At 44.0% G+C, this 25,705-nt stretch overlaps 2 protein-coding genes and 1 long non-coding RNA gene across 6 annotated transcripts in view; 2 read left to right on the top strand and 1 right to left on the bottom strand.

Annotated features, from left to right (window-relative positions):
• Positions 1-484: 484 nt before the first annotated feature.
• Positions 485-5,059, top strand: LOC136285231 (uncharacterized). Its single transcript, XR_010719400.1, has 3 exons — positions 485-844; positions 2,274-2,334; positions 4,974-5,059. It is a non-coding gene; the product is annotated as an uncharacterized lncRNA (long non-coding RNA).
• A 647-nt stretch (positions 5,060-5,706) lies between these two features.
• Positions 5,707-24,324, top strand: PHF11 (PHD finger protein 11). Of its 4 annotated transcripts, none has more exons than XR_010719399.1 (11): positions 5,707-5,799; positions 6,673-6,808; positions 8,314-8,421; positions 9,154-9,287; positions 12,213-12,259; positions 15,509-15,567; positions 15,964-16,030; positions 17,841-17,963; positions 19,193-19,264; positions 21,853-22,054; positions 24,236-24,324. XR_010719399.1 is itself a non-coding variant. In XM_066176137.1 (11 exons), exons 2-11 carry the CDS (start codon positions 6,701-6,703, stop codon positions 21,905-21,907), a joined length of 831 nt encoding a protein of 276 aa, XP_066032234.1. In that variant the 5' UTR covers positions 5,707-5,799; positions 6,673-6,700; the 3' UTR covers positions 21,908-22,747. The 4 variants fall into 4 exon arrangements, 3 of the variants coding, with proteins under 3 accessions (XP_066032234.1, XP_066032233.1, XP_066032235.1); XM_066176137.1 differs by lacking the exon at positions 24,236-24,324 and adding an exon at positions 21,109-21,166 and having other exon boundaries at positions 21,853-22,747; XM_066176136.1 differs by lacking the exon at positions 24,236-24,324 and having other exon boundaries at positions 21,853-22,747.
• RCBTB1 (RCC1 and BTB domain containing protein 1) overlaps positions 23,389-25,705 on the bottom strand; it is a 25,166-nt gene continuing 22,849 nt past the window's right edge. The window contains exon 12 of the mRNA XM_066176135.1: positions 23,389-24,481. Coding sequence (XP_066032232.1) covers positions 24,341-24,481 — 141 coding nt within the window. The 3' untranslated portion in view covers positions 23,389-24,340. The remainder of the gene's footprint in view (positions 24,482-25,705) is intronic.

The raw sequence follows: 25,705 nt of genomic DNA, 5'->3' as shown, positions 1-25,705 counted from the left end.
AAAAGGGGACTCACGGGTGACCCTACCCCTCTATAGAACTGCCTGAAACGAAGGCAAAGCCAGGGCGAGGTCGGCATCTTCCTCCTGGCAGCAAGTGACAGGAAGCTCCGCCCGAGAAGGTTTAAGTGGGACAGTGGTTCTGTGATTCTGAAATCAGTGAAAAGTGAACACGGGGCTAGAGAGGGATGGCTTTTCCCATGGCGAAAGCCCTCGGGAAAGGGCGGCGCCCGGCACGGGTATCGAGCTCGGGTACCGGCTCTGTGACCCCGCCCGACCGCGCCTCCCTCACACGTCACGGGCATCTTCTCGCCAGCCACGCGGGGGCCGCAGCCAATCAGCGCCGCGCTGGTGCGCGGGGCGGAGCATCCACCGGCCCCAGCGCGCATGCTCCGTGCCCCGGCCGGGCACACTCACTTCCGCGCGGGAGAGTTGGGGGCGGGGGAGGGGGCGGCGGGAGTGGCGGCTGGCGCGGGCCGGTAAGTGCCACCGCGGGGCGGGGGGAGCGCGGAGCCTCCTCAGCGCCGGTCGTGCGCCCCCGCTCCCCCCGCGGTGTCAGTGAGTGGACCCTGCCGGGGCTCGGGCGGAGCGGAGGGGGCCGGGGGGCCGGGAGGCGGCACCGGGACCGCCGTGGGGGCCGCCCCGGGGGCCGAGGAGGTGGTAGGAAGAAATTCTTTACTTGTGAGAGCGGTGTGGCACCGGCCACCGGGTTCCCCAGAAAAACCGTGGATATCTGATCTCTGGCGGTGTTCAAGGCCGGCTTGGATGGAGCTCTGAGCAGCCCGGTCTAGCGAAAGGTGCCCTGCCCACGGCTGGGGGGTTGGAACGAGATGCTCACAAGTGAAAGGTGATCAGAAGGACAGCTTTGCTTGTTCGTTCTTGTTCCTTGCGAAGTCTGAATGTGTTTGTTTTGTATTGGTCTGGGGAGGAGGGGGAAGCGGATGTCGGCCGTGTTTCATGGCATTCACCGCAAGGCACAAATGAGGGACGCAGTGAGTGTGGAATAACAGGTGCGTGATTCCTTCCTTCCTTCCTTCCTTCCTTCCTTCCTTCCTTCCATCCATCCATCCATCCATCCATCCATCCATCCATCCATCCTGCAGTGCGCTGGAGGAAGGGGAGCGCAGAGCAGGAGCTGTAGCAGTGGGTTTCAATAGCGTGCTGAAAGCCAGGGGACTTGAGTTCTTTTCCTTACTCCCTGTGAGAAACGAACTTCGCTCTTCTAAAAGTTTAATAAGGGATAAAAGGGACAGTAACAGCACTGGGTGTGTAGCCGTAGCCGAAGGCACATCGGCTAACCACAGTCTTCATAACCTTGACTCTTACGTACTTTTTCTATTGCATTGGTCAAATGCATGTTCATAAAGATTGTACACATTCAAACATTTCTTTGAGCTTGTTTACACGTTCCAGGAATTCTTTAGCTTGGTTCGACCCCTGACCTGCCTTTTTAGAGTACGTGCAGCAGTGGTGGATGCTGCTTTGGGGGTCGTGTGTGTCACTTCCTCACAAGGGCCCATGTTCCTTGGTTCCAGCCGGGAGCAGTTATCCATAGCTGAAGGGTCAGTGGCAGAGTCCTTATCACATCCGTTCCTTAAATGTTATCTGACCATGCTGACAGTTTTGGCTACTTCCACAAGTACTTTAAATCAACATCAGCTATTTCACAAATATGTTCGAGTTGTTTTCATTGTTGGCAGTTAGTTCCAAACATAAAAGTATTAGTTACTAATTCACAACTACAGCTACTTCTGCAAAAGTTAACATTACAATGCACTACACATAGCGTTCACTTTAATATTTACGAGAGCTGAAACTATCACTGTCCACAAACTAAAATCTCATCCATAAATGATGTTCTGAGGGTACAAGCTACACAGGGGCCCAGGGCATTGGCCACAAAAAGCTGAATTATACTATATCAAAAGCTGTTTAAAGTGATTACAAACTGTACTATAGCAAAATGATTGTGATTAATAATAATTTACAAAAGCCAGTACATAATAGTGAAAGCCAACAACTACCTAGTTATTTATAACACTCACTTATGGGTATACTAAGAGATTTTGTCTGCTTAGTCTGCTCCTGTGTAAAGATGTGTAAAAGATGGATATTTACATACAAGGATGCTTTCAGAACTTGGTCTGGAGATCAAATATTTAGACAAACTGGTAATGGTGCAGCAGGATCGCTGAAAGTGGCGCAAGCCCTGCGCTCTTGCCAGCACTGTTCTCACTTTTTACTTTCTGTTTCCTTTCCCGTTTTCTTCCCTTTAGTCGCTGTTGTGAAAAAATAAAGAACCGAAACCAACAGCCCTGCTTCTAGGAGATGGCACAGGTACTGGGGAAGCAGCCAGCTGTGACTGCTCTCTCAGCTGCTGCTCTGCCTTCTGTTTTGCAGTGTCATTTGGTCTGTCATGAGCAAAGGGCAGCAGAAGGGCCCCTAAAATCTTACAGCTGAGTTAGGCCCCCTGGGTTCCCTGGGGTGGTGACAGTGGAAGTGAAGGGTTGCAGAAGGACTTTGGGACAGCAAGGGGTTGACTGTGAAACAGCAAGTGAAAATCCAGCATTGATAAATGGAAGGTGATAGATGTGGCAGAGAAACAACCATAACACTGATGCCCTCCTTACTTAATCTGATACCACTTACGGAGGAGATCTTGGGGAACTGTAATACTCTCTAACACTGTTCTAGTTGACAGGGCGATGCTGGGTCCTTGTTTGGACTTGTTGATCTCAGTGGTCTTTCCCAACGTAATTGATTCTGTGACAAGTATGTGACTCTCACTGAAAGGTGTCCCTTCTGGTGGGGTCAGGAGGACAAATCCATGGATCTGTTCCTCTGATTTCTGTGTTGAATCCTCACCCCCCCCCCCCACCCCCCCCCCCCCAGTTAGGAACAAATCAGGGTACTTCTCTACCTTCCATTGTTTGCGGTCACATTGCACGGAATACACCGGAGGTGCAATTGCTGCATAACATTTCCTGGTAAGCAAGGGAAAGCACAAGGCCACAGGGCTCCCAGGCTGCCTCACGTTCTTCCCCAGACCCATGGCAGCACAAACCACCAGCCCTCCTCCCAGGTTTGTCTGCTCTGACCACTGTGGGCCCCACTGCTGGTTGAACTTTGTGGTTTTTTCGCTGCTTTGTGCTTCCAGCAGTAGTTCTCTGGAAGTGTCAGCTCTGCACTCAGAAGCAGGCTAAAATGTGATTGGAATAGTGAGAATTATTAAGGAAAGAAGAAAAATAGAGAGTGATGTTGTGACTTTGTAGTGTAAATGGTAGCCCATCATTTTGAAAGTGGTTTGCTCCTCTTTGAATGTAGCTGGAGGAGTCGAGAAGGGATAGAGGTGAATAAAACTGATAAAACTGCAGACCAGCTTCTGTACAAAGAAGAGCTACATAGTTTCAGATTCCTTGACTTTAGAAAGAGACGGCAGGAGAAATAGTAACAGTGTAATGCTGTCATGAGTGCTACTGAAAGAGTGGAGCAAGGATTTCTTGCCTTTTCAGACAAGATCCAAGAGTGCCAACTGGAATCCCTGAGTGGCATGCTTAAGCCCTGCAGAAGCAAGGCATTGTTCAGATGAAATGTAATTAAACTGTGTAACTGGAAACCTGCCCTTAGCCTCTCCCTTCTTGCATAGGAGCAGCCAGCCAGCTCCACTGCCTGGTTCAGCTCTGTATCATCTTCCTGGTAGGGCTGTGTGGCAGAAAGCTCGGGAGGAGCACAGGCTCCTGTGGGGGTGTGTTGGGTTTGCACGGCCAGGTTTGGGTGGTGGTGGGACTACAGGGGTGGCTTCAGTGAGAAGCTGCCTGAAGTTTCCTCTGTGTCCGGCAGAGCCAATGCCAGCCAGCTCCAGGGCTGACCCTCTGCTGGCCAGGGCTGAGCCCAAAAGGGATGGTAGTAAAGTCTCTGTGGTAGCACGTTTAAGAAGGGAAGAAAAAAAGTTATTGGGCAGATATAATTGTGGGCAGAGAGGAGTGGAGTGGGAATGTGTGAGAAGAGCAACTCTGCAGACACTGAGATCAATGGAGAAAGGAGGGGCAGGAGGTGCTTCAGGCAGCAGAGCTGGGATTCCCCTGCAGCCCCTGGTGCAGCCCATGGTGAGGCAGCTGTGCCCCTGCAGCCCACGGAGGTCTGTGGGGATGCAGAGATCCATCTGCAGGAGGAGGTGGATGCTTGAGAGGGGGCTCTGACCCCGTGGGAGGCCCATGGAGCGGGGCCCTGGCAGGGACCTGCAGACCCCTGGGGAGGGAGCCCACGCTGGAGCAGGTTTCCTGGTAGGACTTGTGACCCTTGGGGAGACGGACATTGGAGCAGGCTGTGCCTGAAGGACTTCAACCCTTGGAAGAGTGACCTGTGTTGCAGCAGTTCATGGAAAACTGTTCATGGGTTGTACTCACAGAGAAGTTTTTGGAGGACTGTCTCTGGTGGGAGGGACCCTAGACTGGAGCAGGGGAAAGAATGTCCTTGAGTGTGGCAGAACAGTGAGTGATGGACTGACCATAACCCCCGTTCCCCATCTCCTCGTGCTTCTTGGGGGAAGGAGGTAGAGTTTGGAAAGAAGGGATGGGTGAGGGCAAGGTGGTTTTAAAATTTATTTTACTTCTCATTATCCTGCTCTGATTAGTAATAAATTCAGTTAATTATCCCCAAGCTGAGTCTGCTTTGCCTGTGATGGTATTTGGTGAGGGATCTCTCCCTGTCCTTAACCCACAAACCCTTCGTTATATTTTCTCCCATCTGGTTGTGGAGGGGAGTGATAGTGTGGCTTGGGGGAGTGCCTGGCATCCAGCCAGAGCCAACCCACCACAGGGGGACAGGATACGGGGCTAAACAGGGCAGTAGGTGCAGGCTGGCTGCTTCTGCACAGAGGGATGGCTAAGAGCTGTACTCCCACTGCTTCAGGATTCCTGCAAAGGTACTGGAGGAATCCTAAGGCTGACCATGATCAAGTGTCTTCTCTCCATCAGCACCAGGATTTTTCCGGAGCCTGTAACAACACCAAGGACTGTAGACTCCACCTTAAGCCCCTTCCTTAAAAAATTCCTCGAGCTGGATCCTCTGACTGGGCTTGAGCAAGGCCTATGTGTCTGCATCGATTCCAGGTACTGGTTTGCTGCAGAGAGCTTTTCCTCTATCCTAGGCCATTCAAACTCTAGCTCATTCTTCTTTTGAATTTCTTTCTATTTTAGTTCTAATATGTATTTTGTGTTTCTGTTTGTTTCTATTGTATTTATTTATTGCTCAGGTTCTGAAACTGATGTGATGGTCAGTCTGTAGTTGGGTATTGGAAATAAGTTTCTACCCTGCTTTGCTTACAAGACATAGAAGGACAGAAGGGAAAAAAACTCCAGCTGTGTGCAAAGGCAGAGTGACTTGTGATTATAAATCAATTGTCAGTAGTGTGAGCCAGAGGGGAGAAAACATAAAAATCCTCTTCTACTCTGGTGGTGTTTTCACTTGGGGCTACCCAGCCTGTTTTATGCAAGGGAAGTGGGAACTAACAAAAACAGTTTGTCTGTTGAAACCCAGAAAAAGGTTGCAGGATCTGTTGAACTATGAGGTTTCCTGCCTGTTTTGTACTTGAGCCTTCCTACCTCTCACTAGAATAATTTAACTTCAGATCTTCCTATTTCTTGAATGTAAATGCAGATTTTTCTTTTCCCTTGTCACACAGGAGTTTGTGCTGTCAGAGGTGACGTCTGCAGCAGAGGATAGTTTGGAGTATCACGCCTTGTAGGAGTGGGAAGCTGTTGAAGATTTCTGTGGTGGACTTGCACAAAAAACACAGACAAAGTAAAATTTCTCTTACAAATGTGGGGTGATGCTCTAACCTGCTGGTAGGGGATGTGTGTAAAGGCTTGTCCAGAAACACTTAGATTGCTTTGTGAAGTAAGTAGCTGGCCTCAGAATTTTGCAGCTGCTGGAGAAAGACTGTGTGAAGAGGAACAATTAAGACTTGAGTGGATATGGTCAGGAAAAGATAACAGGCACCCCTGGGGCAATTCCCAGGGCTCAGGGAAAATTCTGCCACTCCTGTTAGCATTTCACCTTGTTGAGAGAGAATGTTTGGATATCTCATTTATGATTTTTTTTTCTTGTGCCCCAATTTACTAGCAGACTTCTCCACACTACTTTTCTACATCCTTCTTACAGTAAGAAATTAGTGTTTCTTCCTTGTCTTCTGTGAACTCCTGGAAGGCACTGGCAAAGCTTGGCGGCAGCTGTTTTTCTGTCCTTTGTTGACTTGCTGACCCACATGTGGCAGCAGCAGGTTAAGAAAACACCAAGAGTGGTTGCCCTCCTCCAGATAAAAGGAGTTTCTCACCTTAGGGCATGACTTGCCAGGCTGCTCTTGGATCTGGTTTTGGAGCAGATATTGCCAAGCAAGCTTGAAAACTCTTGTACTCTTGTATTACCCCTTGTGACTGAACCACTCTTTCTCCTGCTCTGATTGCTGGAGCTCCTGGGATCTGCTTTCCATCCCACTGCTGTGCCGAGAACAGGCTTTGCTTGTTCTACTGGTAGTTGTTACTGGAGGAGCAAAGCACCAAGGGTCAGGGGATGTAGGTGAAGGAGCAGTTAGAGGGCAGGTGTTGGCAGGCTCTGCTTTCTTCTGGCCTGCTTGGCCTATAGAAGTTGTCATTTACTGTTTGTGTTTTGTCCCAGTTTTCCTGCTCTAGGTGCTTCCTGGATAATGGCGAAGATGGTGAGAAGAACATGTGCATTTTGTTCAGAAGGGGAGGCTGGCTCTGTGATGTATATTGCCACAGAGAGAGACATTGCAGCTCATCAGGATTGTCTGGTGAGTGCCTTCAGCTGCTCAGTACCAAAGAGAAGTGGAGAAGCAATAAGGGGGAAACTTCCACTGCTTATCTGATTTTGGTTTTGCAATGATGTCGGGATTGAAAGGCTGGTTACTCAAACCAGCAAGTTTATATAAGGTTGAAAAGCTGTGAAAAGCAATAGGACTTGGCCAGGATTTTGGGGTGGGAGAGGATGTGTCTGCACAGCTGGAGCTGTTGATTTGTGTTGATTTCTGGTGTTTTCATGTGTGTCTGTTGCTGATCAGTGGTCCCAGACACACATGAAAAGACCACATCTGGTCTAGCAACTGGAATAGGTCTTCTTGAGACACTGTTGAGACTCCTCCTCTTGGATGAGGATTCTCAGACCACAGAAGGTTGTATACTTAAACCTTTGCAGGAAAATATCCATATCACTTGATGGTTAAAAAACTGTCCATTGTGTGCCTTATTTAAAGTAAGGAATAAAAATATCAGAAGTTGATTATTTAAAAATATCTGTAAAACTCTTAAGTGTGTTGCAATCCTACTCTTATTGCCTCCTCTTTATTCTGGAATGTTGATGGAATTGGTTCTTGGTATTTTTCTGTTATCTTTTTTTTTGGTTGGTTTTTTGTGAGAATGTTTCACAATGGCATTGTTTGTTTTGTTTGAAACAGGTTTTATTATGGCTTTAATGTTTCTCCAGTGTTGAAACTTTTCTCTCTCTCTTTCTCTGTGATTTTTCTTTTCTTCTTTCTCCTTTCTTTCTCCTCCTAGCAGCTTTACTCATTTCTCTGCCTTAGGTTTGTTTGCACTGTTTGGGTTTTTTTGCAGTCAGCTATCACCTTCTGAGCAGACAGACTGTGCTTGCTAGTTGATGAAAGGGTAGTTCCCTTTTGTTTGGAATTAGCTACATATAATGCTTAGGAGAAAAATGCCAAGAACTTCCACTTCCTCGGTCATTGTCATGGCTCAGCAGTTCTGTGGCAATTAAAGTGGCTGTTAGAATGTGTGCATTTTTAGTGGGTTTCTCCCAGGATGTGTGCAATGTTTCTGGTTTTTTCCTGCAGTCAGCTGTTGTCAGCATTGGGCTGTATGGAAATCTTATTACAGGGAAATGCTGCATCCAACTGTAGGTCTGAACAACCGAGCACAGAAGAAGATGTCCAAGGTGTGGAGATCTGTTGCCTGAAGATCTTCTCATCCTTAGGCTGGGCACCCTGGAATTTCAGATTTTCTTTGTTCATGTTTTGAATAAGTTAACTTCCTCACCTTATTATCTTTTCTTAGTTTGCCTTCAGGTTATGTGAAATCTCCTACATGGAAGGAGAAACGTCTTTTGGCTGCAGAAATGTTTAAGCACAGTCCCTTGATCAGTTAGGTGAAACCTCTTGAAAACACAGAGAAAAATCAGCCTACTTAGGTAGGGAAAGTGCAAGAAGAAAAGATGTATTCCTTGTCTATTTTCTGCACTGGTGACTGAGTCATTCTTATTTTTTGAAATTGTCTCTTTTGTCTTTAGTTATTTTCCTCAGGATTTGTGGAATCTGAAGATCATAACCAAGAAAATCTGGGTATCAGGTTTGATGTGTCGTCAGTGTTAAAAGAGCTCAGGAGAGGAAAGCGGCTGGTAAGGAAATGTTTCTGAATCTGCTGTTAGTCCTATCTCATAGTATTGAAGGTTGTCTGGCCTGTTCTGGGCTTTAAAAAAATGCATTAAAGTAGCTGGTCCTTCTGATCTAGTAAGATTAGGGAAATTACAGGTTTGGTGCTGGAGTCATTGATTTAACATTTGGTTTGGTGAACTTTAGTTCATTCTGTATTAAAATGCAGGTGGGGCTTTTTCTGGCCTTTATGTCCTTAGTTGAAGTTTCCTGAGACTTTGGTGAAGAACTAAGCCTGTGCCTGAAACAAAAGAATGCAATCCACAATTGTAAAGGGGAACACCTTCTGAGTTTAGCAGAAAAAGATTTTTTTTAAATTGCCTTTGTCTTCAGCAGCCCTCCTCCCCTAAATCCTGGGTGGAACTCTTTTCATTATGAAGTTAGCCTAGAAAGTATAAATACAAACATTAACACCAATTAATGTTGAAATAACTTGGGAAGGTTGCTCAGTGCCCCCACGCGGCTCTTTGCCTCCTTTGACCAATTTATCAGTATGAAATAGAGGTACGATAGCAGAAATGTGGCTGAAATAATGACCAGGGTAGGAGTTTGCAGGAGTGAATTTGCCTGATGAATTACACAGAGGCGACTTGCAATGGAATACTGCATTTTCCCACAGAGAATGGCATTTGCCGTGTCTGGCAGGATTTGGAGTAGCTGCCTGTGACATTTACCTGGTGAACCCCGTCCCGTTGCAGGTGTGCAACTTCTGCCGCAAGAAGGGGGCCACGGTGGGCTGCGAGGAGCGCGCCTGCCGCCGCAGCTACCACTACTTCTGCGCGCTCTGCGACGATGCCGCCGTGGAGACTGACCAGGTCAACGGCGTCTACCGGTACTCGCCCAGCGTCCCCTGGCTGTCACTGCCAGCCCCTGTGGGTGGGACTTCGTTGGGCGGGGTTTAAAGGGTTTTGTAGGGAAGGAAGTAAGTTCTCCTATCCTAAAGTGATACTTGATCCTCTGGTTACAAACTGGGAGAGAAATGCTTTCATTTCACAGGAAAACGTCATTGCAGTGGGAGGGAATCTGTTTAGTGCTTGAGCCTGTAACATCACTGAAGGGTAACAAGGCCAAAACAGAGAGTCAGTCCTTACTGACTCTCCAGCTAATCTTCAAGAAGACTTTTATTAATGTCACTCATATTCTAAACTTTTTATTGGTTCAGAAGCTCCAGTAAACGTGATCTGAGCACAGAGCAGGTTATAGCACTTCTAGGTCTGCTCACATCAGGCATATTCGAGTAATTTTCCCTCCCTATGCTAGCAGAGAACTTTGATTCACACCAAAGGCCATGTGTTTCAAGTATGTTGCTAGCATTAACTCAATTGAATGGATTCTAAGTAAGTCTTCTGTCCTGGTCATGCTAGTCCTGGTGTCCACTGCTCTTGGGCTGCCTGCACTGCCATTGACAGATGGAACAACTTGTTTGGAGGATGCAGATGAAGGGGTTAAAAAATTGGGACTTCAGGGACCTTTTGAAATGCTGAAGTTATAGTAAAGTCTGAAGTGCATGAAAGCCCTGGTGCTCATTTCTGTGCAAGAAAGATCGCAGTCATGTTGGACTTAGATTAATTTGGGGATCATCTGATCACTACTTGTTTCGGAAAGGGGTGGACTAGTGCGGTCCCTGGTAGCAGTGGAAGTTGAGTCCTTTTGTGTCAAGACACTTGCCCTCCTGGCTGATTCACAGTGCTCTGTCTAAAATTAATGCCTCTGTGCAAGGCTGTAAGTCCAGCTGTGGGGGGAGGATGGGATGTTTAACTGATGCTTTTAAAATCTTTGTGAATGTGCAAAGGTCATGAAAGACTGTAAATGGGAAGAGGGAAACTTTCTGTGATCTCAGAATAAATGGCTCCCATCTTATAGCTTTAGAAAGGATAACTCAGGCTCAAGAAGACTGAACTCATGGTGTTGAAAAACAAGTGGGACTGAGAGCAGTCTAGATACAAACTGATAAAGAAGTGCTTGCATATACAGTTTGGTTTGGTGGCATTTTGGAGCTGGTGACCTTGGAGGTTTGGAAGAGGGACCCTTAAAAATGCCCTGTTTTAAGTCACTGTGTGACACTGACAGCCTAGGAAACTAGGCTATAGCAACCTGCATTGAAGAGCTGGGGAAGGACTGGATTAGCGAAAGATACTAGGACAACTTTCAAGGATTTGAACCTAAAGACTTTTGCACAACAGCAGTGGCATAAATAAAGCACAAAAATTATGGCTAGCTGAAATTATTAGAGAGTAGACTTCAAAAACAGTGGACGTGGATTGACAGCCCCTGCACATTTTCATGGTGAAATATACTGAAAAGAGAGAATTCCTTTGAGAGAAGCAGAGCTGGTGTTTTTAAATTCTGAGTTGCCAACGTTGTGATGATGAGTAGTGATCATCAAAACAAATTGAGCAGAATGAAAAGAGAGATCATATGGTGCTGTGGAAGTGGCCAGTAAGAGTAGAGGTGGAGAAATAAGTGCAATTTGTGCTGCTGTCTTGTGAAAATGATGGTAGGGAAGTGCTTCCAAATAAAGTGGTCTGAGTAGTAAAATATATTGTTAGTACTTTATAAGATGTTCATGTGATTAGGATGGGTTGTTTTTAAATAAAAAACATTCTCCAGAGGGCAGTATTAGAAATTCAATAGAAATAAGGGGTCTCAAGTATGTAGCTTTCTGATTGCATTGTTAGGTATACCTAACTCTGATTTTTTGTGCTTCAAGATGCATTTCATGCAAAAGAAATTCTTCATCAAGGCAACAGTCTGCATTTCTAAGGGCAGTGCTTCTGCTTTTGTTAAAAGAATGACAGTAATTAGAAAACATCCTAGTAAATGCAGTTCCCTTTAAAAATTACAGCAGTCTTGGCAAATAGATTTGTAAGAAAGAGATAAACTAAGCCATTCTCCTGACAAAGTGTTTTTGCTTAAAAAGTTGCTTGGGATCCTTCTGTAAGAAAGGCATATTGTAAAAGCTGGTTCATGTTCTCTGCATATCATTGTATCCAAAAGATAAGGAATGTTTTCAGATAAATTTGTTACATTTTGCCTCTTCCAAGGAATTCACATTGCTCTCCTAGAACCACTGAAAATATTCCCGTTTCACATATTGCTGAAGTCTTTAAGTAACAAATGGACTGAGCAGCTTTAGCTACTGGATGTCCCACAGGGTTGCCCTGCTTACTCAGGATTTGGGGCCATTCCCTGAGCACAGGGCAGTGGGAGCGAGGGGCACAGAGATCTCCGGGCAAGCAAGTGCCCGGTGCTGTGTGTGGTGCTGCCAGTGTTCTGCAGGGCTGAGCAGTGGAAGTGACACTGAGCAGATGTGTCTGAGGAGGCTCCTGGCCCACGTGGGGCAGGGCCAGGGGGCAGAGTGATGGAACAGTGTCAGCACTGAGGTGTTTCACCTCAGGAGAGTTAATCTTATTTCAGTGTCCCTGGCAGAGCGATTGCCGCACACGTGAAATGTGTCAGTGGGCAGGCCCAGACAGGGTGGGCTGATGAAACTGATCATTCAGAGCTCCAGTGCTGAGGGTCCACTGAGGCTGGAGAAGTACAGATACCAGGTTGTGCATGCACGGGACTCTTTAAAGCAGGTGGTTTCTGGGGTGGGTAATGCTGAACAGAAATCCTGATTTTTTTTTTTAACTGTCTTTCAGTTTATGTTCAGTGAAAAGAGGGAAAAATATCGGTTAAAATTGGTCAACATAACTCTATTTGCATATTTACTAATACTTCTTCTCTTTTTCTTGAAATTGAACTTAAATTTTAGAGTGTTCTGCCCAAAACATGACCCAGGGAATAGGACCAATCACTATGGTGAGTTTCTTTAATGACTTCATTGATTTCATTTGTTTTAAAAGTTTGGATCCTGCAGTCAGTAATTCATATGAACAAGATAAATATTACTACCTTCATATTAGGTGGTGGATTTCTGATCTTGCAGGAGTGGTTTGGTTGAGATCCACATGTATGCACAAAAATCAAGAAGGTTTTTTTGAAGTGGGAAAAGTTAAAATTTAATCCTCCCCGAATCTCCTTGAAAACTGACTTAAACTACAATGGACCCAATCCTTCATGGAATCATTCTTACTCTTCTTTGGGCAAGTAGGCCCAAGCAGCTTGAAAAGTCCATGTGAGACAGGAGAGCCACACACAAGTTTGCACTGGATTAGCAAGGAGAGGGCTGTTCCAGGAGAGGTCACCTTGGGATTTTATCTGTGGTTATGCAGACATTCACATTTGCATCTTCTGTATTCACTGCAGTAGTTTCTAAAATAGGCCCTTTCATTCTGAATGATCCCAAAGAGCTTTTTAAGTGTAACAAAAGGATTGTACAACCCCTGTTCAAGGATTGCTTCCTGTGCTACAGAAATGCAGCTTCATTTGGCAGTCCTGGCCCTTCCTGATTCAGAGGTATTTGGGAATCCCAACCAAAGCTGGACCTTGTTAGCCTGGTGCATACAGCTCTGCTCACAGTGAAGTGGGTCCTAGACTGGCCTTCACTTTGAATTTGAACTCAATGGAACTATGAGCACTTCTGCTGACAGTAGTGTGCTCTCACTGAAGTCTAGCAAGTTTTGGCTAATCTTGACAGTCTTGCTCTAGCTTGATGTCACTGAAGGGATGGGTTAGGTGATTATTATTTAAGCTTTTAGTCATGAGGGCTGAGACTTCTTAGCCAGACATACAGTCTGTTTAATATTTGATATTGCTGTTCACTAACCAATTGCATCTTCTTAGTTTACTTAGTAGCTTTGGTTTTTACTTATCCAGAGTTCTGAATGCTGACCTTTCTCATCTTTTCAAAATTATTTTGATTTCTGTGGCCTAATGGTTGTCAGAGTCTGTTGGGGCTGCCCAGGGTCCCAGGTGGTCTCCTGTGCGAGTACTGGACAGGCCCAGGATTGCTTTGTTTCCAGGACCAGATAATATCCAGACATTGGATCCAGCCCTCTAGACCGCCTAGTTCATAAGGAGGGCTCAAGTCTCACAAGGTTGAATCACAGAATGATTTGGGCTGGAAGGGAGCTTTCAAGATTATCTAGTTCCAGCCTCCTTGCCTTGGGCAGGCACACCTTCCACTAGACCGGGTTCTCAAAGCCCCATCCAACTTGGCCTTGAACATTTCCAGAGACAGGGCATCCATAACTTCTCTGGACAAACTGTTTTAGAGTGTCACCACCCTCACAGTAAAGAATTTCTTTATATCTAACTTAAGCCTGCTCTCCATCAGTGTGAAGCCATCTCCCTTTGTCCTGTCACTACATGCTCTGGTACGAATTCATTTTCTGGCTGTCTTGGAGCCCCCTTGAGATACTGGATGATTTTTGTGTCTTCAAATGCTGCATTTACAATATCCCCTGAGAGGAGACTTTTCTCCTAGAGGAGTTCTTCCAGAGGCATTTAATTTAGAGATCTTCCGTTTATGAGGGGTAAATGGATTCTGCTGGCAGTGTCTACCCTGCCTCCTGAATGAGCTTCTCTCACCTCCTGAGAGTAGCTTTGCTTTTTTTTTTTTTTTTTTTTTTTTTTTTTTTTTTTTTTTTTTTTTTTTTTTTTTTTTTTTTTTTTTTTTGCTGTACCCTGGGAAGTGGGGAGCAAGTGGGCGAGTTGAGTAGAAGACACTTGGTTCCCCAAGCCCAGTGTCTCTTGCTTCATAATTTGGAGAAAATGGGGTCAAGGAAGATCCCCTTATTCTTGGTTCATTCAATATTCTTGTGTTGAAATGTCAGTGCCCTGCTGTGTGATTGGAAGGGGATAAGGTGCCTTATGGGCCTAGAGCTCTCCTTACTCTGTGCAGTGAGGATGGGTGAGCAGCTTGGACTTGGAAACAGGCTCCAACCTCTGTTTAACTGGAAGAGTTGGATGTGGACAGAGTAAAGGCTGATAAATGCAGGAGAGCAGCCAGCACTGTGCAGAGCAAAAGGAGCTGGGCTGCTCTTCAGACTGTGTTCCTCTTGTATAAGGCATCCTTACAGTAGATATCAGGGAGAGCCCAGGAAAATCCCATCATGTGTCAAAAATACCATGCTGGACAGCAAGGAAAACATGGTGCACCTGCAGCAGTATCTCCCACAGTGCCCCAAATTAGGCCTCACAGGTTTGTTTTGGATGAAGTGAGAGACCAATTTCCTTTCAGGCCATGACAAATGCAAATGTACAGCACCAGTGCCCAAAGCCCAAACTTGTTTCCACAGCCTGTATGTACATCAGTGGCTCCTCATTCCTCTTGACGGGATGATTTCTAACAGGAAAGGCCTTACTAAGTGCTGCCCAGCAGTTCGGGAATTAAACAGGGAAGGGGAAGTATAGCCCCACTCTACTTCAAACATTCAAGTTTTGGTGGGTGATTGCACTCTTCTCTGCCTTCCTCTGCTCCTGCCATGTCTTCCTTGCCAGAGCTGTCCTTCTCTGCTTGTGATACCGTAGGTGTTTCCAAAATCTGCCAGTTACGGTGTTGGGAAGAGTCTGCTGTGTGCTATGGAAAGGATATAGTGAAAGCAGAGAGAATTTTTCAGAGATCTCATATCATATCACTACAAACACTTTGTAGCATAAATAATACTGAACTTACAAGTCAAATGTCTTCTGAAGGCTTTCTGGGAGGGTCCTTATGTTGATGCCATTTGTATATCTTTGAGACACCTAAATAATTCTTTATGTAGTCATAGTTTTGAGGGTGAATTAACATATGTAAGAATTGTTTGGAAAAGAAACCAAACAGGTTTTTTTTACCATCTAGAAGTAGTGCTGCTGCCAGGAGGAATAAGTTCACTCTGCCACAATTAAAAATCTACTGAGTTGAAAAGGTTAAGTGATATCCTAATGCTATAATGATTTGCACTTTTTCCTAATGGTTGGTTCATGCTTGCAGTTTTCTTAAATGGAAACAGTGTGAATTCTGCTGAGATGTCAGGTGTTTGGGGAAGCTGAAACATACTTTTGCCTTGCCACCCAAAGTGCCTCACTTCTGTAGCTTTTTTGGGAAAAGAAGGAATTTGAATGATGTGTGATGGTCAGTCTGAGGTTGTCACTTTTGTTACTTTGTTGTTTATTGATTCCTAGGTGCAGCTAATAAGAAGAGACGACGTACATTGACATCTCCCACCATCACAGAAGAAATGGTAATTCAGAATTTCAGTGGTACTAAAACAGGGGACCCACACCTGCTACAGCAAAGGACTTATTTATCAAAGTGTTCTGACAATGTTCAGAAAGAGCCTTGGGAGTTCCCAGTAGGCATTTGTTAACTTCTCTGATATTTGCAAATGCAGTGGTTGAGGAACGTGGTGTCCCAGGTGTTTGGCTTTTCATAAAGCATTTTTGCTTTGAAGCAGTTTTTGCTTCCATTTTCAAAATAGAATGTCTGAAGAGGAATACTGTTAGCCATGCAGAGAAGCTGACTGTATTCACAGAAATGTGTACTGCTTTTTATCTTTCTGCTGAGAGAGAATACGATAATGAGAAGAGCAGTAAATGTCAGCATGATGTAAAAATAAATTGTTTTGATTTTCTTACAGAGTACAGAAGAGACAGCAGAAGAAAACCATTTAGGAATACTAAAAAGAAAAAACAACAGGCATAAAGGTGAGACTCACTTTGATACCGGAAGGGTTAATTCACTTTTTACTGTGCCTGTGAAACTTTTCATGGAGAGACAAGGCATGCAAATACTGCTCCTCCAGCAAGGACAGTGGAAAGACAAGAAGTTATGTGGCTCAAGAATGCAGTGATAGATGGAACAAAGGACTGACTCTCTGGGCCCGGGGTGGGATTTATCATGATGGATAAATTGTAGTATGTATGTAGGGAGTGTATATAAGCAACACACTTAATGTAGAATCAAGGTGTCCACATAAGGTTAAGAGTATCCCCTGCAGGACCTCAGGACTGAAGAAAGGATGCGCTCTTGAACACAACTTCAGTGTTAAGGAGGCTTATTCTGATATTTTGGACATTTGGTAACAACTTTATGGAGCAATTAGGAGGTACTGTGATCTGATATGTTGAAGTGCAGAGCTTGGAGGTGGCTGGTAGCAAAAGCTGTGCTGGAAATGTATCTTTGTGATTCTCCTGAGACAAGTGGCTCTCTGTGCTCTGGTGAGGCAGCTGAAGTCTGATTTGCAGAATGTTTTAATAACTGTGCAGCAAACAAATGCCTGTGGTTTGGCTGAGTGAGACTTGCTGTGTGCTGTGGGCTGGTGATTCAGATGGGAATGCCCCCAGCCTGGCTGGCTGCTGCATTCAGCTCTGTCTCCTGCAGACAGGGGTGCCTCTGCCTCCCTCCTCCCTATCAGTAGTTAAATCCAAAATGGGAGCCCTGGAAGGCGTTAACGGAGGACGTGCTCTGAGGAGGGGCAGCACATCTTACCTTTGGCAGCCTGGATGTACACAGGGTGCTTAATACAATACAGTGTTTTACTGCATACATGTGGTGTTACAACAGTGAGATGGATCACAGGACCTGTCCTTCAGTGCTGCAGTTTTCCTGTTACCCTGAAGTTCCTGCCGCAGTTGCTTGTTGGGCTTCTGCTGGCACCTGGAAGCTTGGAATGTGCTAGTGGTGGTTATTCACCTCACTATGGATATGCTTAATGTATGGGCATGGTATTGCAAGTGGCTGCCTAGTGTTTGGGGTTTTTTTCTGAATTTCACTGCCACTGTAAAGAACAGGAAACCTATCAAGAATCCTGAAATACCCATAGAGCATCTTGTGTGAGTGGCATTTCTTTCCTCACAAATGTCTCCAGTAAAATGTAACATATTTTAATGGAAACTGGCAGACTTCTGCGAGCCCTCCAAAGGCTCTGCTTTTGAACAGCCCATTGCATGGATCTTACTAAAACTTGTCACTGACCTGCTGCTCTGAGATAAAGAAAAAATGGCTATTTCTCTATCAATCCAAATCTGACAAAGTAGATACATAAAATGGGCTGTAATAAAAAAGTTTAGTTGCCTGGATCACTTGGAGTAAAAGTAGCCTCAATTTGACCAAATCTAATACTGATTAATTTATTGCACTGTTTTCTGTGCTTTAGCCTGCTTGGTCCATGGTGTGGTCCTAAGGATTGGTGGAAATGCAAGCAAGAGAAATCACTAGGGGGTATCATGAGCTTTAGGAATGGCACATTTAGAGTTATGGAGCTGTTTGCTTGTGATGAACAAAGCCAAATCTAGAGCTTAGGGAATTTTACACCCAGCACAGTGCTTACGTTTGCCTGGCTACTTTTTTGTTCCCACTGAAAAGGGCTGTGTGGGTGGCTGGAGGAGCCAGAGATCTGCACAAGTATTTGTTACTGGTGGAAGGGCTTTGGCCAGGGTTTTAGTTTCTGAAGAGAGGGAGCAAAGCCCCCTTTACAGATCACTTCGGTATGAGAATGCTTTTGTGTTTTAACAGTTCGAATAGACTTTGTTAGGAAGTGCAAACAAGCCGGGCTTCTGGATGACATATTTGAAGAAATGCTGGACACACTTCACCTGGCTCAGGAAAAACTGATGGATGACAACACTTCAGAAACAGGTATGTTTCAGGGGACCCATGGTTGGAATTCTGCTGTCACAGCAGAGGTGCAGGTCTGAATTCTGGGCACTTAGCCCTGATCAGCTTCCTGAGGATACCATGGTGCTAAATAACTCAGTCCTTATTTCTGCAGCTGTGCAGGAGATTAAGAATGACCTTCCCTTTTGAATGACCACTTAAAATGAAAGTTCCCAGGAACTTCTTTCTCAAAATTATGTAAGAGCTGCCAACTCAGCATCTCTAGTGAGACCTTCAGCTTGAATTTTTGAAGCCACCTTTTACATGTTGGCATAAGCATAGGAAAGTTCAGTCCAGCCTCTTCTCCCAGGAACTGGAGAACAGAGAAGTCCTGAAGAGAACCAGGTTTTATTTAGGTCATAAGACTCTGTTGCTCTTGCAGCTTGACAGAGGGGCAGCTGTCTGTTAATATCCGCATTCCCATCTGAGTGAAAATCCCTAAGTATGTACGTTTTAAGGCTTTGCATGATTTGTTGCAACTGTGCTGTCAGCTGTTAGTGTCTGAGGTTTCTATGGGTTTATCACCTTGTATGAAGTACTTTGTTTTTTAAGAATCCCAATCTGATGTTGCTTTGCCCACAACACAGATTAAAGAAAGTTCGACCCTTCCTCTCCAATTGTCCTCCCAGTTTTGCAAAGTTACGAGTAATACCTTTGCATAAAGAATGCTATTTTATGCAAACTAACCGAAGCACATGCATGGAAAGTGAGATGTCCCACTTGGGAAGTCTTCCTTCATGAGCAGCTTGTGTGTCAATGGTCAGTTGAATTTGAACTCTGCAAGTGTTTTGTACTCTTCTTCAGCAGAAGCCTCAGGTATGAAACTGAGGTGTAATTCTTGGATGTTTCTTAACAGCAAACAGGGATAGCTCAGTCCCACACATGATCAGGAGGAGTTGGTACAGTCAGCTCTGCCATCACACAGTCCTGGCACACTGAAGTGAAATACGACTTATATTGCTCTTCTTTAAATTCACTGTTCATGTCATGCAGACCCAAAAAGGGAATAACTTCCTGTATGAAACTAAAAGGAGAGAACTGACAACTTGATCCTTCTTACTCAATACTGATTATAGGAGAAGAAAGACATCTTAAAACCTCAAGCAGTCAGTATGATGGAAAATAAGTAATTACTGTTTTGTGGTACTTCTAATGTAGGGCTCTTCAAACCTTTACTCAGTAGTATTACATCAAATGATCTCTTTCCCCAGAGTATGAAGAGACAGTGATGGCACTGTTTGACTGTGGACTGTTTGAAAATATACTGACAAATATTTATTCAGGTATGTGCAGAAAAGCTGTCAGAGGAGCAGTCGGTCTGGGGTTTGGCTCTGAAGTTACTCTAATGAGAATTTTGATAGAACAGTCATTTAAAATGAAAATTCCAAGGAACTTTTTTTTTTTCTCAGTGTTAAATAAACAGTTGAATAAAATGCATGGCTAGCTGAATCTTTAGAAATACAGTATATCAGTACCCCTGGACTGGGGGGGAGTTGTGCTTTGAGAAACAAGATGTGAATGCTCAGAGTGAAATGCAGACAAAGGCAGGAACAGTTGCTTGGGAGCACTGGTGTGGAAGGAAACTCTGGGGCCTGGATTCTAAGCTGTTTTAAGCAACAAGGCTGAAGCTGTTTTTCACACAGGCAAGTCTCATGCTTCCCATTTCCCTCTCCAACAGTTGTTCTAACTTTTGCTTTAATTTATTCTGGTGAAAAGGGTTTTAATTAGCTAATGTTGAGGTTTGGTATGTGAAGATGATGTTTGCTGTTTCCCCTTCACTTGACTGAAAAAGCCAGGCTCCCTCTCTACAGTCTTCTGTTCTTGCATTTAAATTCCTTTTTCAGCAGTTGGAGTGTCCAGTGTTGCAGTGTCTGACACAAGATTCCACCAGTGCCTCAGCTGAGGACATTAAAACATCTCTGCTCGGAATTCCTCATGTGACACAACCTTGGATCACACTTGTTTCTTTCACTGCAGCATCAATTATTTCATTCTCTTCTCAGCTTACAGGAAAATCTCTTGATACTGGCACGTCCCTGCACACAACCATGTGATTTTCATGGGTACTAGTTGTCCCCTCTCCAAATCCCCTCAACTCAGGCAGCTCAATTCTACCTGTACTACACAATCTTCTTTTCTGAGACCTTTTAATTTCAGGGTCAATAATGAGGTTAAATCCAAAACTGATCCAAGAGGAACTCTTAAAATGAAGCAGTGAGAAAGGAATGAAAACCATGTTAATTACTCTTAAGTAAGTGGCCTGTATGGGGATTGAACCCATAGCCGTGGCATTATTAGCACCATGCTCTAACCAACTGAGCTGCTTTGGTAATTTCTGATAACTAATTCATACCCAGATACTCTCAAAGTGGGTTTTTTCCCCCTGGTTCCACTTGTACATGTCCACTTCTTCAAGTATGTGTCGCCTGAGTGCAGAGGGAAGGGGCATCTCCTTCTCTTCAATGAGAGCTAGGCTGGGGCCCCAGGTCCCTCTTCAGTGAATGCTAACAGAATTTCCCATGGGCAGCAGGCAGCAACATTGCTCTGGCTGCCATTTGCAACACCCACACCCAACTTTGGGTAATGTATTTGAAAACGTGCCTATGTCCATCATCTTCCACATCCACCCACAGGCAGCAGGTGCTCTGCTTTCTGTGCTTTCTCACTACAGAGGAAGAAACAGGGCCAAAAAGGCCAAAGTGTTTTAATTTCATTTATTTATTCATTTATTTTTTCTTCAAATCAGTTAAGGCTCTCTTATTCTGAAGAGCGTAGGATAAATAGATGGGAGAGAATTTCTCCACTCTACTCATTGCAACTTTGGAGACATCCTTCAACATCTTCTCCCCCAAAGAAGAAAAATAGGTTCAGTTTGCACAAAATATCTTTCCCTTCTTACTAGAATCTGAATTCTCAACCTTGTCACACACCGAGAAAGTTGTTTGTTGTGCACAGAGCAGCCTTGCTCCTCAGAGGTCACCAACACCTCTGTGTATTGCGTTAACTGAACAAAGCAGGTGCTCCATTTAAAACTTGCAATTAACACTGTAAGGTTGTGCTAATGCTTCTGAATAGTGGCAAGGTTCCTTACTGAGCTCTCACTGACTTCAGTAATCTTTAACATTAGGGAAATGGAAGCGGCAGAGGGAGGCAGAAATGCAGTCAAGCAGGGCTATGCAAATAAGGTAAACAACTTGGTTAATCCCATCAGGATACTGTCAATAATGATTTTGCCAGAAGCAGGAGAATAAATGCTATTGAAGTGTGGTTTTGAGAATAGAATTGTTAAATGCAGTTGTCCAAACTGTCCATTTTTAGGTTTAATTTTGTTGTTGGCTAGAAGCCATTACGCTCGTAAATTTGCTTTAGGAGTGTGATTTAGAGAGGGTAGCTTTAAAGATTTAAAATATGTCATTGTTGGAGTTCTCACACAAACGGGCCCTGAAAACAGAACCATTAAAGCTCCTATGCCAGTTAACAGAGGGAGTTAGTAGCTAAATGAGTAATTTTTACATACGATGAAATGTTTTAAATTTAATCTTAAAACTACCTCTGTTAGAGACTTCAGCATATAGACGGCAGACTCCTGCTCTGTGCTCTCCCTGACACACCAGCCAGGCTCTCAGCAGCCACAGAGTTCAGCTCTTTGCGAAGACACCAGGGGTGCAGGGTGGTGGGTTACAGACATTGCTGCAGAAAGGCAAAGGTTTTATTGTAGGTTAAACCAAGCATTGGGAGCTCTGCAGAGTTAATGAAAATGTAACGTATTTTATATTTATACTAGTAATTTTATATTAGTTATACTTATGTATAATAATAAAATCCTTTTATCCCTTAATGACAAAAGCTTTTTACCTCTTCTTCATAATAGGAACAGAAGAAAAAATCCAGAAACTTCTGGAAAACAGAAAAAGACTGGATCATAAGATTGAGCTACTGCAGGACTTAAAAGAAGTCATCCTTCCTACTCCAGAGAACACGGCCAGTACATCCAGTACAGCGTCTGAATAACCCCTGTCTGTGATGGTGCAATAGTTGGGATTTTCTAATGATAAAAACCACAGAGCAGTCTGGTCAGTGCCCAGTTCCCCAGCCCCAAGAAGGGGGCTGAATGGGGTGTTATACTAATTTTTATACCTCACTGTTGAAATAATTAAAAAGTTCTTCAAGTTTTCAAATCTTCATCTTCAAAATTTTCCCTGGTTCCACTATAAATTTTCATTTATATTCCACAATGGAATAGAAGTGAATGTTATAAACCAAATTTAGCTTTTGCAAAAACTCAACAGAACCCTCCAGTGAAGACTTTTTTCTCAAAGCCAAGGGAATGTTCAGCTGCTGCAGAACAGTGGGAGCTCTCTCCTGGCTGGGCAGCAGCTGCCTCGCTGTCTATGTCTAGACAGTAATGTTTGAAGGATCATAGTGCTGCTTTGGCATTCCAAAAAAAGATAAAAGGAGCAGAACTTGCACACAAAGAAGCCTTCTGGATTATAAACAGGAGTTTAATTTAAAAAGCCAAATTGTTCTTTATGGACTGGTCCAGGTGCAGCTGTTTCTGCTGTAATGGCGGTGGTAAAGCAGTGGTTGCAGGCAGACCAGAAAGGGTTGGGTGTTACACTCAGAGCAAAACAGTGACTGGATCTGCCTTTCTCCATTAAGAAAGGGTTCAGCTTTCATGTTTTGTCTTTAAAATATTGTTTGAATACAGCAAAGCATTGTTCAGCCACAACAGGCTAAGTAAATGAAATAAAGCATTTTTTAAAGGAGCCGTGTGTGGAGTTGTGCTCCCTGTCCCTGCACTGGACATGGCCAAGAAGGGGGAATGCTGTCAGGCCATGCTTTTTACCCAGCCCTTGGCTGAGGGACAAGCAGAGCACTGGCAGCACTTGGCTTGACATGTGTGACATCTTGTTACAACAGCTGTACTCTCTCCATGACCACTTGGAATTCCTCACTTGAGCTTGTTCTGTAGGAAGGTGGGGATTGATAAGCACAAAGTAACAAGCTCTTGAAGTATAGGGTGTGCCTGATTCAGCAAAATAATGGTAATTTTAATAGTTTACACAATTCAAGTCTGCTGCCCTTCTGGGCCCAGAAACATCACCAGATTGCTGCCCAAGCCCAGGACTTGAGTGCCACTCAGCCTAAAAAACCCCCACCAAAACCAAAAGTGCATTAACAAGAATCTCTGTTATTAAACAACACAGTAAGAATGATAAGGATGTCCATACTTACCTTCTGAAGGGTTACAGCCACTTAAGGATGATTTAGTATAAAAGATCAGATCCATAGAGTGAATCACTGAAGTCTAAAATTGGTGCCTACAAACAAGTTTGCTCATTTCTGAAATCAAGATCACAAGTATTTTGTCAGGCACAGTGAAATCAGCAAGATTCATTGTACAGGGTGAGTTGGGTTTTGGCTTTATTTGTTGTTTATTTGAATTTTCCTTTGTTGTTTAGAAGAGGGTTTTTTTTTTTAATTAAGCAACTTAGATGCTGTATATAACACAAAAAGCTTGCAATGTTCTTCCAACTCCAAAGTTTGCTAGTGAAGAGGTACAAAAAAGTGAATTTTATTACATGTAGTTTAAATTTAGACAATAATTAAAAGCAAAACCCCACCCAGCTTTCCCTTCCCCCTCCGAGGGCACCAGCATAATCTGAAGTCACTGAAGAGTGGATTTCCATTAAGCATTATAAATATTGCTTGAACAGATTACACAAAGTACACATTACAACTTATATTAAAATATACCCAAATATAGAGATTTACTTCAAATTAGTTTTCCTAGTAACTTTTCTTCAAAGTCACTTGCGTAGGCTTTGAGAATACATTATTTTTGCACACTTGAAGCACTGGATACACTTGGTTAATGACAACAGCAAATGGCCAATTCATTGACAATCATGCAAATGCAGGAAGATATAACCGTGCCATTTGCTTCTCTATAATCCCAGGGAGTTACTGATTTAAGTGCCATCATTCAGTGGCTCAGCTCAGACTATTTTCCAACTCCAAACAGTAAATTGGAAATACGAGCAGGCGGTGCTAGAAAGGAGAGTTCCTAGGCTGGAAAGGCAAGTCCGGAACACCGGCTGGAATCTCTTGTCCGCTGCAGCATTTCCCCTCTGCCTGAAATCTTGAGCTGGTTCCGCCATCCAGGTTTGCTAAATGCGAGTCTTTTGCTTGACATTTTTACAACAGTTCACTCTTGAGCACTGAAAACATCTGTTTTCACTGTACCCTTTCAGGTCCTGTGATAGAAGACACCACGTAACAACTTGCCTGGACCCACAGAGTTACGTTGTGGCTGGAAAAAGAACCCTACCAACACCTTGACTTACGGCCTCATCTTTTCAGTTCTTAAAGGCTCCACATTTACTGGCTTTAGCAATGAATTCCTTCAGCAGGGGACCATCCATTTGCCAAAATGCTGTAGTTTGTGTCACTTCCGTCAAATGATTGACACAAAACTTAAAGCAGAATTCCTCTAAGTCCTAAAGAGGAAGAAAAAAAAAAAAAAAGAGGAAATGTTATCTTTACTTTCAATCACAGAAAATTTCATTGATTCAAAAATGCCTGTCTATGTTTTATTTTTGCAGTGAATTAGACAAACACACACACTGGCTCTCAGTGTTTCCCCCCTAACAGTCACTATTTAAATGCAACAGAAAATAATTATTCTACCCATATATGTCACTATGTAAATGCAGTTACTAGGGGAGGTAACCAAAATTTGTTTCTCACTATATAGCAGCAGTCACGAAAAACAGCTGTTCTGAGCAATATATATTTTAAGTTCACGCACTTGAAGAGTTTAATCTGCATTCTCTGACAACTTTGAAACTCCAATATAAATAGGAGATCCTGGGGTAAGGATATATAACCAAGACTACGGATAAAGAAAATTCAGCTCTTTTGATTCACAATATCAATAAATCTATTTGTAAGGTTGCTTGACTTCCTTCCTGCTTATGGAATGGCTTAGCTAGACCCTTGAAGTTCCATGTCCCAGGCTCAGTGCACGTGTATCCTGACTGAATAGTTTGTTCAGCAAAGATTAGGCAGAAGGTTTTTCTGTGCATTAGAAACAGACTCGTGCTACAAAGTACTTCACAGGTCTCCCCAGTGTGATTCAAATGCAGCCTGAAGCACAGTGCAGCACAGCTACTCCTGCAGAAAGTGGGCTCCAGATATTTGAGTTTAGTTGGAAATGCCTTCCATGTAATAATTAGAAAAGCCTCACAACCAACATTGCACCCGGGTGATGTCAGACAGAGGATGCCTTAAAGAACACAAGGCACAGTCCTTGTTAGTGTAAGGTTCCCCACAGAACACCTCCCACTCAGATTATTTCCAGCTCCTCCTTTGAGGAGGAAATCTACTCTGTGGCGAAGATCTAAGCTGCTCTAGGGAGGATGCCCCAGCCCTGACAAAAGGGCAACTCCCCACACTGTTCTCATTTCTTTATTAGATGTTTGTAGGACTCTGTATGTGAGAATACACCCCTTCTTGGCTGCTCAGCAGACTGGGCACTACAGCAAGGCATAACAAACTTGCAGAGCTCTCTAAGCCCCATGAGGTATGAAAGACTGAATAATATTCATGTTTTCTCTTAAGGTCAATACTGAAACTAGAGCAACTGTGTGTGCTAGTGACAGTTCTTGACACAACAATAATATAAAAATATATCCTGGCCTAAAACCAGGCATTCTGAAGCT

This window comes from Chamaea fasciata, unplaced genomic scaffold, assembly GCF_029207755.1.
Source record: "Chamaea fasciata isolate MVZ Bird 193981 ecotype frontalis unplaced genomic scaffold, bChaFas1.0.hap1 SCAF_2, whole genome shotgun sequence".
Classification (NCBI taxonomy): domain Eukaryota; kingdom Metazoa; phylum Chordata; class Aves; order Passeriformes; family Sylviidae; genus Chamaea; species Chamaea fasciata.
The sequence above is the reverse complement of the archived record's forward strand: the minus strand, read 5'-3'. Positions and strand labels throughout refer to the sequence as shown.